This window comes from Eptatretus burgeri, chromosome 4, assembly GCF_056783735.1.
Source record: "Eptatretus burgeri isolate ZD-2024b chromosome 4, Ebu_testis_v1, whole genome shotgun sequence".
Lineage (NCBI taxonomy): Eukaryota > Metazoa > Chordata > Myxini > Myxiniformes > Myxinidae > Eptatretus > Eptatretus burgeri.
In genome coordinates this window covers 83,693,305-83,712,369 of record NC_140964.1, presented here as the reverse complement: position 1 = coordinate 83,712,369, position 19,065 = coordinate 83,693,305, and the positions used below count along the sequence as shown (strand labels likewise).

Here is a 19,065-nt window from a genome sequence, read left to right as displayed (position 1 = left end):
CACACACGTCAAATTCCAAAAAAAACATTTCTTAACAGTAAAGAGAAATGATCATCTGATTTAGCGTACTCGGGCATTTTGCCTCTCGATGGCAGAAATAATCTACAGTGGTTGTCAGTCCTATTGTAGATCGTGGTGTTCGCTTGAACCGGTTTCCCCCCAAAGGCGGAGTGCATTTCATAACGTTCTGCAAGTATATTAGCAGTCGCTAATTCGTGCCTCATCTACCCGCTGCCATAGATGATTCCTCTGACCTTGAATGGCTCAAATATCCCAGCAAGCTGGTACTCAATTTGCCGATCTCAGAAGGATGACAGGCTAAGTCAACCCCCTGGTGTGTATTAATTCAATGGCCAACAGGTCTTGAACTCAGGACCCTTGGATCCCAAGCCGCCACCCTAACCACTGAGCCAACACCAGGATTATATATATATATATATATATATATATATATATATATATATATATATATATATATATATATATATATATATATATATATTTAAGGATTCAGCGATGGAGGGATTCTCAACCCACTCCGGCCGTCTCCGGGATCGAAAACGCTGGCCGGCTCAGCACAGGCCTCGGGTCACGTGCCTTCAATCGCGATACCAACGTAATCCTTGTACCTTGCCAGTTGGGGAAACAGAACCCCTGGTTACGGACTGGTTTTGTCAGATGCCGAGTGTTTTCTGCCAGTCTGTAACCATTTTGGTTTTATATACCAATCGAACGGATCGTTTCTCGATGCGACACAAATTAATCCACAGCGGCAACTTTATACGAATTAACCAGATTTATTGGGGAACATCGGGGATCACGACACAAGCAAAATCCACGACAATGGTTCTATTAACAATCCTCAACCCGTTCTTAACTAGGTAACCACGGACTACAGGTTTCGAAGGAATCGCTACAGAAATATTCCTCAAACAATGTGCAGACAAAGACAGACAGACAGACAGACAGACAACATGCATGCAAGACAAGAGAGAGTACTTGGTGATGTCTCATGGACACAAGAGGACAGTGTCAAAAGCACGAATGTCGCTGGCAACAGGCGGATGTCCACGGATTCGAACCCAGCTCGAACGCGCCGCTTGGCAAGATGGCGGCGCTGCACTCTTCCTTCTCAAGGCACCGCGTGCGCACGCCCTCCTCAGCACGCTCCGGCCCCGTGCAATGTCAACGATGGGCCTCAGCCAATCTCTCTCAAGGTCCAGCATACAAATCCAGGCCTGGCCTGTTCACCAGACAAGGCCCAAATCGAGGTGCCGGGCTCCGGCAAGCGGATCGGCAAACGTGTCAAACCGTTGGTGTGAGCAGGGACCGTCAGAGGCTCCGGCGTCTCCTCTCCTGCCTTCCCGCCTCAAAGCCCGACTTCCCAACTCCGTCCTCTCAGTTTCTCCGTGTAGGCCGCCTCTCCCACTGCCCCAAAAAGGCCGACTTGACGTGCAGGCAGCCTCTCTTTCGTTCACTCGCTTCGAAACACGAGCACCCTCTCAACCGACTGCAGTTTTGTCTTCTGCCAAACTGAAGTTGTTCACGAGGTCTTTGTTTGCTCTCTTGTTCGCTCCTTCGACACACGAGCACACCTTCTCTCAGCGAAGCCGACAAACTCCTCCCCTTAGCTCCACCTCCTCCCCTTGGCCACACCCTCCCAGCCGACTGGGCGGGGCCCATCGTCCATAGAGGGGAGGAGGAAGAGGGAGCCCTTGTTCCACCACCACCTAAAACAATAAAACAGCCTCTTCACCTCCCGACAAACATATAACGTCCATTTTATCAAACAACCGAGCTATACATGCATTTAATGTGGGATCTGAGCCAATCCTATATTTAGTAGTCCAATAAGGGCCATTTCCATAACAATATATAAAGGTATATATATATATATCTCAGGAGCAATCGAGGATCTCTGTTGAGATCCCTAGACACCGATGGGTTCAATTTTTTTGTTTGTTTGTTTTATTGAAAAAAAAAAAGAATGCCTTTGAGGCAGATATGATGGTACTATATCAATCCTGTGGATTATTATTATTTTTAAAATATTCAACAAATGCCATCATTCAAGCTCCACATTGCCCAAACATAAACTCCATATATCCACATGAAACAAAGTCTGCAATGGCGGAACATCGAGCTTTTAAGTCTCAAAGTAATGATAAGAGCAAGATCGAAAGAAGTATAAAACAAGGTAACAGAATGGTTCACAGCAAGCTAGTAGTGTTGCAACAGTTTAATTTTCAAAATAAAGGACGTTGATTGAGAAAGACGAGACAAAACAATCAATGATTCACAGAGATATTTTATTTTTTATTTCAAACAATGACGAATGTTTGAAAATCATGATGGAAGAAGTAAATTTGGAGTGTCAGAAGATCAGATGAAAATCAAGTGCAGTACAAGTTTCAAAACAAAATAATGTTCAACTAAACCACAAAGCAAAAAATTCATTCAAATTGATCATTGCAGAATTGGAGCAACCAGCAATTGCAGATATTTACACCAACTTATTTAAAAAAGAAAGAAATACAAGTCACTTGAGGAAAGTGAAGACAAACGAGAGCGGGATGGGCACGGGATGTTAATTACTCGAGCAACTGTTTGTACCTGCCTCTGTAAACTATTTTGATTCACCCAAGCTTTGTTCAAAGAGTTCTGCTCTGTGGCGAGTGGAAATTCCACCTAGGATAGGACAATATATTCCCAGCTTCATGTATGCATGTACATCGATAAATACCAAGTGATAGTCACGCATTTTCCAAAGGGCCTTTGGCTTTGTTGGTGCAAATGTGAAGCATTAATCAAGGTACCAGGCAAGCCACAAACACAGCTTTATCCACCAGAGATCACCAGTGTCAGTACTCGTATCGTTTTCTGATAACTGAAATTCCACGAAGAGAACGAGAGAAGCACAACTGAGTACGAGTGGCCCTATGATGTTGTGGATCGAAGTGCAAGTGGACACAAAATTTGAATGGACAAGGTTTTGGCACCAAATGAGGATTCGTGCATCAAGTGCCAAATGACAAGATGTGGCACAAAATTACAACAGCATAATTTGTCAAAAATAAATAAATAAATTCCCCTCATCAAGCCTACTTGCAGCACAAAAAAAAAATGTTAAACTAATGAACGAAGCAAACAAATGGAATACTCTCCTCGAGCGTAATGGTTCCCAACAGAGAGTTCAATCAGCATCTTTCTTGCAAATGGGAAATCTGTTCGAGGCGTTTTTGGTCTTAAATACGCGCATGTTTCCATTTTTTGATTCGAAGGAGACATGGTGAAATGTCCCCTCATAACAGAGTTTTAAAAATGGCATCTCAATTCACATCTTCAATGCAGAACTTTTGAAATAAGCCGATCGGCTCATACTGCATTGACGCACGTGCACAGAAACCCTTAGTAACAATGGTGATCGGGGCATAATACATCATGCGTACAAGGTAACGATTGATATGTTGGCCTCTACCTATCGAACATGCCAGCAAATGTACACGACATGTATGATATCTGTGTCTGTTTGTGGTGAGGATGTTGAGGTCGTGGAGAGATTCACTTACCTTGGCAGTGATATTCATGTCTCTGCTGGCTGTGAGTCAGAGGTCAACAGACGTCTGGGTCGGGCCTGGGGAGTCATGGATTCACTGGATCATGGAGTGTGGCGCTGCCGGTACCTGTGCGGGAGGGCGAAAGTCCGAGTCTTCAGGTCCTTGGTGCTTCCAATCTTGCTCTATGGATGCGAGACTTGGACTCTGACCAAGGATCTGAGACGGAGACTTAATTCCTTTGTTACCAGGTCTCTTCGGAGAATCCTTGGCTATCGCTGGTCAGATTTTGTGTCCAACGAGCGGTTGCTGAGAGAGACTCGGATGAGATTTGTTACCTGCATGGTCCGTGAGCGTCAGTTGCGGCTGTATGGACATGTGGCTCGTTTTCCTGACGCTGATCCTGCTTACCAGATTCTCTCAGCGAGGGAGTCTCATGAGTGGAGGAGGTCAATGGGCCGACCACATGCCTCGTGGTTGCAGCAGGTTGACCAGCATCTCAAGGAGATGGGGATGGGCCTGGCATCTGCCTCGGGGAAGGCCAGACGGAGGCCCCTGGAGTAGTAGTGGACGCAGTGGACGCAGCGACGCGCTGTTCTGGCACATGCTCCCATACCTGACCTGACCTACCTATCGAATGTATTGTGTGAATTTGATGTCAAAATCTTTCTTCATTGCTGTGATTTATCATCAAATTTGTGAGCTACTATGGCTCACCAAGCTCATATGTACGCATCAAGTGAATTGTGCTAGAATTATTAGTCGAGGCCTTATGGCTGAAGTGATAGAGAATGCAAGTTACAACTGCTGAAATGAAAAAAGAAAAATAGTGGTGGAAGGGGGGGGGGACAACAACCTTCACAATCCCTTACGTGATCATCTCTTGTATTTAAAAAAAACCAACAATAAATCTTGACATGCTCCCATTCCCCGTCCCCTCAAGAAAAAAAAAAATCAGGAGTACAACAGTACGACCACCCTTGCTCTCAAAAGTACAGATTTTGCTGCAGCTATTTTCACGTGCAATGTCAGCAACTAGCTCAAGCACAGTTTCAGTAAAGACAATTATGTCTGATAAAGCCGATAGGTTACTGACAGCAACTGGTGAGGACCATGGATGTTTAGCATCTGTCACAGTCCCTGGAGATAGCATGCGAGAAAGCTATTTGGAGGATACACCTTGGATCAAAGCGAGATAAGTACGTGCTCGATCTTGCACATCCAAATCACCGTGTCCTCCTGCAATGCATTTCAGCAAGTTGGAAAGTGGTACGCCAAGATGAGCAGAATCTGATTGCACCATTACTGCATGACAAATAGCCAACAAAGCATGGCCTGTGAGCCAATCATTTGCTACACAAAGTTGTGATGAAGCCAGGAAAGCGAGTATGACATGCTGATCCATTGAAGGTTGTTCTACCGCACAAGTGAGAATAGCAAGACCCTCTAACGGGGACTCATTTATAAAAAGGAGGGTTACCACATGCAATGGTAAAATAATGTGGCTAATGTTCTAACCTCTAACCCTCTGAGGATTTGTGTTGTTCAAAATCAACTTATTCAGACCCTGGCAAGTCTCTCCATATGGAAATATAACAACAATCCCTCTCCATCACCGCAGAATGAGAGTGGCCCACCATTGGCATTGATCAACTCAGCCGGCAGTGAAACATTGTGAAAGTTCACTCGTTCTTCAGCAAGTTGAGCAGGTATTTGTGCCATTTCTTTATGAGCTTCAAGTTTATTCGGAGTACGTTTGTTTAACTTGTGGTGGTTCATCTTCAAGATGCCAATCATTCCACGGGAACAGTTCAGGACGTCGGTGCTTTCAAGATGGAGGTTTCTTCCCACTTCCATCTGTGTTTCGCGGAACAAAGTTACGGGTGCACACCTTCGAGTTGTGGGTACGCTACCAGTCATCAGGCCCATTACACTTGCCTCATCCACTGCAGCTGCTCGTTGGTATTAACAGTATATGGTAGGAATGCGACAGCTCTCATCCACAGATATGCCTCACATTTCAGATATTTTAGTGAGTCCGATTTGCATCCAGAAACAACAATTATGCTTACCATCCTTAGTTTGTCTCTTTCTTATGAATGATACAAATTGTGTTCAAAAGACCATTTGATTTCACCCGAAGAATGGCAGGCTCAAAGTGCCCCGATTATCGGAAGTCAGTCACCGAAATTTAACGTACAATGCATGCGCGGAAGGCATCATTGAGCGTTGGAGACATTTAAAAAGTCCCGCATTGTGAGCACACAATACGATAACTTGTGTTAGGATTACATATTGGAGCACATGCAATATCACAAACTCAAAAACAAGTCGCAACGTTCACCCTCTTAACACAAAAGGATTGATCAATAAAGTGAAGGTGTCTGTTAAAGAATTATTTCAAAATAAAATAAAATAAAATAACTTGTTCAACACTCTTCAACTAATCAGGTTGGTAAAACTTTAGCAAATGTACACTACATGTATGATGTAGGATGTCTGTCTGTCTCTGCGTCTCTCTGATGTACCATCATTTTTGCAGAGCGTTGATGCCGCCAAAGCAGCTTTCTGAGCAAGGGGTATACTGGGTGGTTTGCCATTGCTTTCCCAGTAATAGTTAGGGCAAGAATTTGGGATTTGGCCATAGTGCCGGCGATAGCTCGCCTTCTCTTCACAAAGGACACAGTGGGGTCTTTAAAGTCCACCAAATAATGTTGGTGATGTGACGCCCAGTTGAATGTCCATCAGAGGGACAGCTCACACATTGATGAATCACCCTGTCTGTGAAACACTAGGACGACCGTTTATAGCTTGGCCACGATTCAAACCCAAGCGAGATAGCTAAGATGCGAGTGTGCGTACCTCAAGCCCATCCTGCCAGTCCATGGTGCAGGTATTGTAGCATCCACAAATATCCCAATTAATAATCATTTGAGAGCTTACAAATCAAGATTCGAGACGAACTAATGAAGCAAATTTTCTGCAACCATGGCAACATTACATCATCAAATCAAATGACCTATGATAAATCCATGGCATGTTAATTATTTTTTTTCATCTGGAGGATGTTCATTTGGGGGGGGGGAGGGTGGAGGGAAAGGTAGCATTTGCATAAAGAAAATTAACTCTGCAGCTCGTAAGAAAACAAACTGGGAATTTTTTTTCTGAAATAAAGCTAATCAACCTTGAGTCTTCATATTTTCAGCAAGAAATGAGCAAATGAAAGGCAGCAATTGCCAGCAATCTGTTACTATAGAGATCTTGACAGTGGCATCCAATTGGGTGAAACGCAAAAGTACATGATTCCTCGGCGGAAGAAACATTCCGATGTCGTACTGAGCTTCCAGTGCTTTGACAACAAAATGACCAAACCTATTATTAACCAAAGAGTCCAAACTTGTGTCATTCAGCTGACAGCAAAATATGCTTTCTGCACACTCCCCTTCCTCAGTGGCAGCAAGAAACTCATTCCAAAGAGCATCAAAAATGGCTCCACGAAGAGTAGAGGGGACGGGTAGTGGCAAGCAGAGCGCACAAAATGCAACGTCGACTGGTGGTAGAAGGCACAAACATGTGCGGCCTTCCGCGTCACAAAAAAGGGCTTCACCTCGTAACACACCAGGTCGTGCCTGAGAAGGCTCGACCCTGAGTCTCACCAACTGCCCCAAAGGTTCATCTGCACCAATACAAGGTACAATGGTCTCTGGTGAGATAGCACCAAGGTTCGGCCCTGCATCGAGCCGCAACTCAATAGCACACAACTGCTGCAAATGAACAGGAATGTCTGAAGCAGACATCCTATACCTCAACCAAAACCGCAGCGTTATCGTGGATGGCAGCTTCCCAGCTTCTCGTGACGCATAATACATTGCAACAGCGTCATCAGACTTATCCATGGAAACACCGTTTCGAATGCAAAATGAATGCGAATTCTGAATGTCATTGGATAAAACCTTTTTCTTCTCATCTTCATCATCATTCTTTTTACATTCTGCTTTTTGTCGAAACGGATCCCTTTCTTCACCATCACAATTTTCATCATGGTCATCATCATGATAAATTGTGCTTTCACATTGAATCACGTTGTTCTCATTTTGGACTTTCAGTTCATCAATTTTTCGATGTCCCTTTATCTCAGATTCAAGTATGTTAACCAGCTCGTGGGCACCACCCTTGCTCTCAAAAGTACAGATTTTGCTGCAGCTATTTTCACGTGCAATGTCAGCAACTAGCTCGAGCACAGTTTCAGTAAAGACAATTACGTCTGATAAAGCCGATAGGTTACTGACTGGTGAGGACCATGGATGTTCAGCATCTGTCACAGTCCCTGGAGATAGCATGCGAGAAAGCTTTTTGGAGGATACACCTTGGATCAAAGCGAGATAAGTACGTGCTCGATCTTGCACATCCAAATCACCGTGTCCTCCTGCAATGCATTTCAGCAAGTTGGAAAGTGGTACGCCAAGATGAGCAGAATCTGATTGCACCATTACTGCATGACAAATAGCCAACAAAGCATGGCCTGTGAGCCAATCATTTGCTACACAAAGTTGTGATGAAGCCAGGAAAGCAAGTATGGCATGCTGATCCATAGAAGGTTGTTCTACCGCACAAGTGAGAATAGCAAGACCCTCTAACGGGGACGAATCCAAAATTTGACTTTGGAGAATTTCATTTTGTAAAGTGCGCAAAATGTTCAGTGGGCAGACATTTTGAGGCTTCTCCGCAATCATCCAATTGAGAAATGACACAATTGGTTTCACCAAACAGGCATTCCACTTGTGCAGTCCAAGCAGCAAGTACTCCATATTTGATGAAACCGCATCACTGTCACCAAAGCAGCGATAAAGAAGTTCTGCAGCAAGGAAAAACGTTTCAACCAATTGGTTATTACTGGGCTGCAAGGTTGTGGCCATTGCTTCAAGACAGTGATACAACATTTTTGGACCTTGGATGTCCGAACTGTTTTCAGCGAGTATGATGGCGAGGATGTGGAGGCGAGCAAGGAGCAGTGACTGATGAATAGGTGCCAATGGAACATCAGGTATGACAGGTGGGCAACCCAAGAAAACAGATGGAAAAAGTGGTGCCACCATCGTTGAGGTAAGCGAAACAGGTGCATGGCCAGTGTCAGCACCATACAGTGGGAGATTTTCTGGGAAGTGAAGAACTCTATGAGCAGCACTCAGACATATCTCTGGAGTAATGAGTGGATGAACTGAGAGAGCTAATGTCCTCTTGACCAATACTCCTTCATCTTCAGCTGCAAAAAGTGTTTCTCCAAAAGTGGCTTTCAATACAAGGGAAGACTCTTGGAGCTGCAGGATTTGAGAGGCAATCAGGCGAGGTAGCAAGGGCTTAAAAACAGCTGGTGGAATGCATGGTCCACATGAATGCACAAACCAAGCTAGGTCCATCACAGTGGTCAGTTGCTGGGCTGTCGGAAGGTAGTAGAGGTATTCAATTGCCTTTACAAGAGTGGCACGCAACTCACGGGTGTCTGGCTCTGTCATAGAATTTACAATGGTGTTCAAAGGTGGGCTAACAGGAGAAATTATCATCGAGGGAAGCAAATTCGGTGGTCGGTCATCATGCAACGAATAGTCTCTGAAATTGGCCCCATGTTTTTGAATCATGTGCTGCAAAGTCCTTGTGAGTACTGGCAGGGTGTCGACGCCCAATGGTGTAGAAGCAGCAAAAATAAGTCTATCTAGCTTTCTAGACAGGAGTCCTGGAAAGCACGTCTCAAGTTCAAGCAAGCTTGCCAATGCAGCTCTTCTGAGGTCATCTTTGGACCTTCTACAATCTTCCATGACACCCAACAGAAATTGCAAAAAGTCATCAAGCCTTTGGATTTGAATCTCATCGTTCTCTTCTCCACAGCATCCACCAAGCAAGGTGGTTAGGGCCAAAACAGCATGTACCGATAGGTGTGAGGACACTGCATCAGAATGACTTGGGATAAGAGAGAGAAGAACGGTGATGGCTTCATGAAGAGACTCAGCAGACACTTCCTCAGGAAACTCCTGAATATGTCCAAGGCAAGCCAACTGCATGGGAGAAGAGGAGGAATAATTACACACAATGTGAACACTTTGACCTACAAGATAGTGGTAACCATAATATGTGTATATATATATATATATATATAGAGAGAGAATAGACATTCGGGTGTTAGCACAGAATTTCTGGTGGCCATATTGGAGTGTGTATGACGACGGCGCCTTCGTGGAAATCACGTTGCAACAGTGGGGCAGAATATTTTGCGATTAACTACACAAACTACCGAACCAGGGCAAAAGAACATGGTCTCAGCTTCCACAATTGAGTAGTGGTTATTCATAATTTCTATGATGATCCGTATTTAGTTATGAGCTAGAGTTGCACGATTTATTCTGTGGCTTACAACTAGGTAGGCCCAGCGACTATTATTGTCGACATTACTGGTTATATGGAAGCCAGTGGGACTGTGATTGCATTTGATTGATTAGGACTGATGGTGGGTGGTACCAGGGCCGATGAGAGGGAGGAGGGGGTGAAGGGAGGGAGTGAAGGGAGGGGGTGAAGGGAGGGAGTGAAGGGAGGAGGTGAAGGGAGGGGGTGAAGGGAGGGGTGGGGTTGCTGCTTCGGGGTCTGTTGAGGGGCCCGAGCTTCTCCTGTTAAAATTTTTTTTTTTTTAAACAGGAAAGTGAAACCCCATGTCAGTTCGCCCTCAGTAACTCATTACATGATTGAAGAGTCATGTCATGTCCAGTGAAAGATCACATTATACTTTATTTGAAGTCCCACATTCTTGCGGGGTTGGCCAGGAGAAGTTTGGCTCAAGTTTTTCACGAACCGGCTGTTCAGGCGTGACGTTCAACTGAGGTTAGGACAGGAATTTGTAATTTGCCCAGGGTACCGGCAATAGCTTGCAGACTCTTCGTGAAGGACACCATGGGATCTTTAAAGTCCACCAAATAACGTCGGTGATGGGACACCCAGTTTCACATCGATAGGAGGGATGGCACACACATTGATTAATCACCCGGTACGTAAAACACCGGGATAACAGTATATAACTGGGTCAGGATTCGAACCCAGGCTAGAAAAGCAAAAGCAGCACCGAAATTGACTGCCGATGCACAGACACGCACTTCAATTTACATAATAGATTTGCATTAAAAAAACAAAACTTCATATATTTACTTTTTGACACTTACACTGTGAGCTAAAAAAAAAAAAAAAGAGAAGGCTGATGATGTGATTTTGCTATCTCATTGAGGATCTTCATTAAAGAAAGTTATTTTTTAAAGTTACAAAAGAGAGAGAAATGGTTCCAACCAGAGGCCACGGTTACCTTGCAACCCGTCGGACTGCAGAGTTATTTGTGGCCGACGGCCTCAAGACCGAAGGTCGAGTAAAGGTCCGAGGAGCTTCCTCATGATAAACCCAGACCCCAGATCCATAACAATATATTGTAAGGTTCAAAGAGCGATTACAATATGGGTGGCGATGTCCGTCAGTCGAACCTTTCAGCTTTTTCTGCCTGTCCTCCGTTATTACTCGGCTGATTGTTTTGAAACTGACCATCAGAGCCACTCGGATCTATTATTTAATTAATAGTTAGATGGCTTTCCCCTCAAAATATATGGAGAGAACATAACGAGCTTTTTGGAGCACTGTTGATATCCTTGCAATGGGTCCGATGGGTCACGTGTGGAGTATTCATGCAGAAGTATTTCACAAATGAAAGCAAGTGAAATGGGTAACCCATGGAGTATCTGTGTCACATCTGATATTAAGAGTAGTACACAATACCAGTTAGGGTTTATATTTATGCAATGATCCCTGAAATGGGATTGTTTTGGATGGAAAAGTTTGGATCTTCAGCGCAAAACTTGCTCGATCGATGATGTCATAGTCGCAATTACACACTCCAAGATGGCCACCACAAGTTAAGTGTGCCACCAGAGGAAAGGATCAGAATGTGCATTCTATAATATATACATTCCAAAAGCAGTTCGGGTCTAACGGGTCTGAATGATTTCAATGTCTAAAAGGAATCTAAAGGGTCCAAATTCTATTAAAAAGTCGACAAAAGTCTAAAGGGTCTTCAGGGATCTTAAGGGGTTTATATGATCTAAGCTCAAAGGGATCTAAATGTATAACTACTTTGGGAACGTAACCTTTACACCTTCACACCCCACAAATTTTATGACACTTTCAATCCTCACACCTGTAAAACCCTTTTGACCTTTACACCATTTAGACTCTTTAGACCCAATAGACCCCCAACTACGACTGGAATGTACCCTTTAGACCCTTTCAATCCCATAGCCACTTGAGACCTTTATACCCGTTAAATCCAACTAGTATTGAAATGTACCCTTGAGACCCCTTAGATCCCACAGCCCATTTAGATTCCTTAAGTCCTTTTAAGACCTTTTAAGATCCTTTCAACACTTTAGACCCTTGCACCATTTAACACCGCTGTAGGGTCTAAAAGGGTTTCAGGGTCCTTTTACTGGACAAAAACTAATGGAACGTTTTTCATCAATTCAGGATCCGCTCATCCAACTGTACATAGTTACCTCCACCACCAAAGGTGAAGGAGGTTATGTTTTCACCTCTTTCTGTCTGTCTGTTTGTTTGTTTGTGTGTGCAGGATCTCAAAAAGTTGAGGATGGATCCAGATGAAATTTTGTGGATAGGTTCGGTGTGTGACAAGGACAAATCGATTTTGGTGAAGATCCAGATCCAGATCCGAGAATTTTTAAGTGATTCTTCACCATTGAGAGAACGGGGGGGGGGGGGAACGGGGGCCAAAAACGATATATAACAACATATCTCAAAGTTGTGGATGGATTCGGACGAAACTTGGTGGACAGGTTGGGTGTGGGGCAAGGACGAAGCGATTCGATTTTGGTGAAGATCTGAATACGAGAATTATTTAATACTTAAAGTGATTCTTCACCATTGAGAGATGGGGCCAAAAACGATATAGTCCTGTATAGCATGATATTTCAAAAATGTATTGGGCCCGTACGTTTTCGTGGATCAGGCATTATGTAGTGGAGGTATGCGCTCTATCGAGTGCCCTTCTAGTTTGCACTGGGTGAATACAATCATGTCATCAGGCCTTTCAGCCTACAGGAGCCACTAATCTTCCATCAAATCAAATTGAAAATCAGCTTTATTACCTAATGCACCTCAACTATGACCGCCCTCCATCAGTAGATGAGTGTCCCACTTGGGACGATTCATGTTTTATTTAAATGCAATCTTGTGTGATGACGGAATCTCATGATTGTGATGGACACACAAACATAGATTACATTTCGAGTTAATTAGTTAATTATCTCGCCATGTGGATGGAAATAAAAAAGGGCTCCATTAGTTTTTGCGCATTGACGTCAGGAATCATCATGCCAAGTTTCAAAACTATCAGTTGAGCTGCCTCCAAGGGAGGAGGAGAGAAAAAAAATGTTGCCTGACTGAAGGACATCATTATGGCTTTAACAGCTCATCTCAACTTCATCATGAACGATCAAAAAATAATAAGTGGAACTATAGACCTACATGTGGCAAACAACACAAGGGCTCACCTTCCTGTATGTTGCCTCATTTTCATCCTGAAGGATAGAAAGAATCTCTTTTGGCTCCAGGGACATTTCATCACAAGAGGACAACTGAGCCACCAGGCTGTTACTTCTCCAACCAGCCATGTGCTCTTATTCTCCAACTGGACAAATTCAAAGTTTCCATCAGTTTCCTCAATCGAACAGAATCGGCAAATAACTTGAGTCGAAGATTTAACTTCCTAACAGCTTCCACTACAAATGAAGCCCATATGCATAATTATACTAAGCAGATTAAAAGCTAAAAATGACATTTAAACAATAAATGTCTAAATAGTCATCCTTAGATTGGCCTGTTACAGAAGGCCAAACTCGAGCTAAGTCGATGACGTGGCATCACAAATTGCCACGCTTCCCACCGAAAGCAAAGTTGAAAGATGGCAAAAAATTCCACCAGGAATGACCCAATATCAAATCAAGTTTTTTTTTTTTTAATCTCGTGTTTTAACCCCTGTGACCCCAAGTCCTCAACCCCTGGGGCATGAACCGAGGGTCAAATAAATAAATAAATGAATAAATATGTTACATATTTCATGCATTCCACAATGTTGATTGTATGTACTGTACAAAGTTTCATTAAAAAAAAAAGTTTAAAAATCTGGAAATAATTGCTTCTTTTTTGTTTGACCTTTTGACCCCACATCAGGGACCAAGGGGGCAGGGCCAAAATGATACTACTCTTGTAAGTCGCACATTCTTCTCATCTGGTGATCATAACTACCACGTTTGATGAATTTCTGCACAACTGTTTTAGAAGGAAATAGGGTGACACAGGCAGATAGGGAGCAAATTACAATGTCCCCATTTTTAGCTCACCCCTGGACTTTAGTCTCGTGAGCTTATACGATCGAGCAGTGTCCGTACGCAAGTCCGTCAGTGAATCTGTAAATGCTTCAGTCAAGGCCCAGTTACACCTTGACGTTTTAGCCAGGAATGGCAATGTATAAAAAGGAACGTAAAACGTTGGCGTACGCTGAAGTTTTGAGGTTTTTTTTTTTAAGTTTTGGTCGTATTCATAACGTGTTGGTCGCATGCATAACGTATTAGTAACGGGCACAGAACGTTTCGTTGTGTTAAAGAAAACTTATAACAACGAATGCTTAGCCTGTTGTCGGCGTTCACAACCTATGCCCAACGATAGTTTAACTTAGTCATAGTGCGCTGCACGTATCGCCGACGAACTCGTGGCGTTCTCTGTTAAAAAAACCTGCCGCAAGCAGATTTAAATCATAACCGCCTGAAAATTGGAAGTGTCAACATCGCAGTAACACCTTGACGATTTAGCCAGCGTGTGCCAACCTATGAAAAATGTGTCTAAAACGCTGGGACACGTCGAATACGGTATGGGTAAGTTGTGTATACGTTAGCAGCACGATGAAAAACAATGAAGTACGCTGGCATATTATGTGGTACGTCTCGTACATCGTGAAATTTCAAGCATGCTGAAAATTTTACGACGTACTCGACGTATGGCTCACAAGTTCCGCATACGCTGGCGTAAGTTGTCGGCACACTCCGCAATAGTTTACACACGTCGGCCTTGCAAGTTACTCATAAGTCGAAACACGTTGAGGTAATGTTTAGCATACCCGAAACTTAATTTTAAACCTACGAGTAACGTGCTTTGAACATATTAGTAGCGTGCTTTGAACCTATGAGTAGCGTGCTTTGAACCTATGTGTAACGTATCTCAAACGCACGTATGCAGACGAATTTGATTGATGTCTTCCAGACGACCACAGAACTTACTGAACGTGTTTCTAACTTACAGCTACCGTATATTGGCATATTGGCAGCGTTTAGGGGAATTGGTATATACAAATGGGCTTCACAAGAGGAACCCATCAGTGTTCCAGGCTCCATGTTGAGTAGATGTCAATGTCACTAGCAGTGGCAGTAGCAGTAGTAGTAGTAGTAGTACGAGAGAATTTAGTGATGTCAATGTTATTAGTCGTAGTAGTAGTAGTAGTAGTTCGAGAGAATTTAGTGATGTTGATGTTAGTAGTAGTAGTAGTAGTACTAGTAGCAGTAGTAGTAGTTCGAGAAAATTTAGTGATGTCGATGGTAGTCGTAGTAGTAGTAGTAGTAGTAGCAGAAGTAGTAGTTCGAGAGAATTTAGTCATGTTGATGTTGGTAGTAGTAGTAGTAGTAGTAGTTCGAGAGAATTTAATGATGTCGATGTTATTAGTAGTAGTAGTTCGAGAGAATTTAGTGATGTCGATGTTGGGAGTAGTAGTAGTAGTATAGTAGTAGTACTTTCAAGTAACGTGTTGCAAAGTGTGAACAACGTTCGTGTCGTGTGCTTACAAAACGTTACTCATTGGTTAGAAATAAGTTTCGGGTACGCTAAACATTACCTCGACGTGTTTCGACTTATGAGTAACTTACAAGTAACGTGTTTCAACGTGTGTCAACGATCGCATAACGTGCCTACAACTTATGGCCAGCGTAGCTGAACGTGCGAGTCATACGCCGGCATAGTCGTAAAATTTCAAGCATGAAAAAATGAGGAAAAACCAAAAGTTCAACTTTTAAAGCCAGCGAACTACCACTTATGGCAGTGTTTTTCAGCGTGGTCTTAACATATACATAACGTAACCATAACGTATTCGACGTGTACCAGCGTTTTACACAAATTTTTGCAAAAATTGGCATAAGCTGGCTAAAACGTCAAGGTGTGACTGGGCCTTCATTATCGCTTGAACAAAACACACAATTTTGATGAAACTTGGCCACAGGCTTCATATCTGATGCCTAATGAAGGTGAATTGACCATATCAAAATCTGCGCTCATCAACGGATTGAAATCAGGCCTAAAACGCAGAATGGCTGTGTGAGGCAAGGTGCAATGCGATTGTCTCCTGGCAAGACTGAATAATTTATCGCATACGTTCATTAAAAGTTGATATTCGAAGTATTGATTCCATATTTGACGATTGCACCCACGGCCTAAATAATTATGTCGGAACCGAGAATGAAATCAAAAAAAAAAATTGGGAAAAATCGGTTTTTTCTAACCCAACGGAAATAAATAATTGCTACCTAGTTTAAGGGAAAGCAAATACCACCTGTCACTTCACAGATGGGAATACTGAGGGGTGGGTGGGGAGAGGGAGAGAGAGAGGGGGGGAGAGAGAGGTGGGGGAGAGGGGAGGGAGAGGAAGAGAGAGAGGTGGGGGAGAGGGAGAGAGAGAGGGGGAGAGGGAGAGGGAGAGGGAGAGGGAGAGAGAGGTGGAGAGGTGGGAGAGAGGGAGAGAGAGAGAGAGATGGGGGAGAGGGGAGTGAGAGAGAGAGGTGGGGGAGAGGGAGAGGGAGAGAGAGAGGTGGGGAGAGAGAGTGTGGGGGAGAGAGAGGTGGGGGAGAGAGAGGTGGGGGAGAGGGAGAGGGAGATAGAGGTGGGGGAGAGAGAGGTGGGGGAGAGAGAGGTGGGGGAGAGGGAGGGAGAGAGAGGTGGGGGAGAGAGGGAGGGAGAGGGGAGGGGAGAGAGGGAGGGGGAGAGGGAGGGGAGAGAGGTGGGGGAGAGGGAGGGAGAGAGAGGTGGGGGAGAGGGGAGAGGGAGAGAGGTGGGGGAGAAGGGGAGGGAGAGAGGTCAGGAGAGGGAGGAAGGGAGAGGTCGAGGAGAAGGAGAGGGAGAGAAAGGTCGAGGGGAGAGGGAGAAAGAGAAGAAGGTGGGGGAGAGGGAGAGGGAGAGAGAGGTCTGGGGGAGAAAGGGAGAGAGAGAGAAGGTGGGGGGAGAAGGGAGAGGGAGAGAGAGGTGAGGGGAGAGGGAGAGTGGAGAGAGGTCTGGGGGAGAGGGAGAGGGAGAGAGAGGTGGGGGAGAGGGAGAAAGGGAGAAGAGGTGGGGGAGAGGAGAGGAGAGAGAGGTGGAGAGGGAGAAAGGGAGAGAGAGAGGTCAGGAAGAGGGAATGAGCGAGAGAGAGGTGGGGGAGAGTGAGCGAAAGAGAGGTGGGGGAGAGAAGGGAGCGAGAGAGAGGTGGGGGAGAGGAGCGAGAGAGAAGAGGTGGGAGGAGAAGGGGAGGGAGAGAGAGGTGGGGAGAGGGAGGGAGAAAGAGAGGGTGGGGAGAGAGGGAGAGGGGAGGAGAGAGAGAGGTCGAGGAGAGGGAGGGAGAGAGAGGTGGGGAGAGGGAGGGAGAGAAGGTCGGGAGAAGGGAGGGAAGAAAGAAAGTCGAGGAGAGGGAGGGAAGAGAGGTGGGGGAGAGGGAGGGAGAGAGGGTGGGGGGAGATGGGAGGGAGAAGAGAGGTGGGGAGAGGGGAGGGAGAAGGGAGAGAGAGGTGGGGGAGAGAAGGAGAGGGAGAAGGGAGAGAGAGAAGGTGGGGAGAGGGAGAAGGGAGAGGAGAAAGAGAGGTCTGGGGGAGAGGGAGAAGGGAGAAAGGGAGAAAGAGGTGGGGGAGAAGGGAGAGGGAGAAGGGAGAAAGAGGTGGGGGAGAAAGGGAGAGGGAGAAGGGAGAGAGAAAAGGTGGGGGAGAAAGGAGAGGGAGAAAGGGAGAAGAGGTGGGGGAGAAGGGAGAAAGGGAGAGAGAGGTGGAGGAGAGGGAGAAAGGGAGAGAAGGAGAGAGAGGTGGGGGAGAGGGAGAAAGGGAGAGAGGTGGGGAGAGGGAGAAGGGAGAAGAGAGGTGAGGGGGAGAAAGGGAGAAAGGGAGAGAAAGGTGGGGGAGAAGGGAGAGGGCGAGAGAGAGGGGAGAGGGAGAGGGAGAAGGAGAGAGAGGTGGGGGAGAGAGGGAGAGCGAGAGGGAGAGAGAGGTGGGGGAGAGGGAGAGAGAAGGGAGAGAGAGGTGGGGAGAGGGAGAGGGAGAAGGGAGAGAGAGGTGGGGAGAAGGGAGAGGGAGAGAGAAGTGGGGAGAGGGAGAGGGAGAGAGAGGTGGGGGAGAGGGAGAGGGAGAGAAGGTGGGGGAGAGGGAGAGGGAGAGAGAGGTGAGGGAGAGGAGAGGGAGAAAGAGTGGGGAGAGGGATCGGGAGAGAGAGGTGGGGGAGAGGGATAGGGAGAGAGAGGTGGGGGAGAGGGAGAGAGAGGTCAGGGGAGAAGGGAGAGAGGTGGGGGAGAGGGAGAGAATGAGAAGAGAAGGTGAGAGGAGGAGAGGAGAAGGAGAAAGAAAGTCAGGGAGAGGGAGAGGGAGAGAGAGGTGGGGGAGAGGGAGAAGGGAGAAAGGGAGAGAGGAGGGGGAGAGAGGGGGGGAGAAGGGAGAGAGAGGGAGAGGGAGAGGGAGAGAGAGGTGGGGGGAGAAAGGGAGAGGGAGGGAGAGAGGGTGGGGGAGAGAGGTGGGGGAGAAGGTGGGGGAGAGGTGGGGAGAGGTGGGGGAGAGGAGAGGTGGGGGAGAGGGAGAAAGGGAGAGAGAGGTGGGGGAGAGGGAGGGGAGATAGAGGTCAGGGGGGAGAGGGAGAAGGGAGAGAGGTGGGGAGAAGGGAGAAAGGGAGAGAGAGGTGGGGGAGAGGGAGAAGGGAGAGAGGTGGGGGAGAGGGAGAGGGAGAGAGAGGTGGGGGAGAGGGAGAAAGGGAGAAGGTGGGGGAGAGGGAGAAGGGAGAGAGATGGGGAGAGGGAGAAGGGAGAGAGAGGTGGGGGAGAAGGGAGAAGGGAGAAGAGAGGTGGGGGAGAGGAGAGGGAGAGAGAGGTGGGGGAGAGGGAGAGGAGAGAGAGGTGGGGGAGAGGGAGAAAGGGAGAGAGAGGTGGGGAGAAAGGGAGAAAGGGAGAGAAAGGTGAGGGAAGAAGGGAGAAAGGGAGAAAGAGAGGTGGGGAGAGGGAGAGAGAGAGAGGTCGAGGAGAGGGAGAGGAGAGAGAGAAAGGTGGGGGAGAAGGGAGAGGGAGAGAGAGGTGGGGGAGAAAGGAGAAAGGAGAGAGAGGTGGGGGGAGAGGGAGAAGGGAGAGAGAGGTGAGAGGGAGAGGAGAAAGGAGAAG

At 46.0% G+C, this 19,065-nt stretch overlaps 1 protein-coding gene across 8 annotated transcripts in view; it reads right to left on the bottom strand.

Annotated features, from left to right (window-relative positions):
- Positions 1 to 2,290: 2,290 nt before the first annotated feature.
- The window catches only part of AP5B1 (adaptor related protein complex 5 subunit beta 1), a 28,229-nt gene continuing 11,454 nt past the window's right edge, over positions 2,291 to 19,065 (bottom strand). For all 8 annotated transcript variants that reach the window (XM_085879068.1, XM_085879060.1, XM_085879062.1 and 5 more), the window contains 2 exons: positions 13,142 to 13,278; positions 2,291 to 9,604 (listed from right to left, as the gene is read on the bottom strand). In XM_085879068.1, the coding sequence (XP_085735194.1) occupies positions 6,734 to 9,604; positions 13,142 to 13,261 (2,991 nt within the window). In that variant the 5' untranslated portion in view covers positions 13,262 to 13,278 and the 3' untranslated portion in view covers positions 2,291 to 6,733. The remainder of the gene's footprint in view (positions 9,605 to 13,141; positions 13,279 to 19,065) is intronic.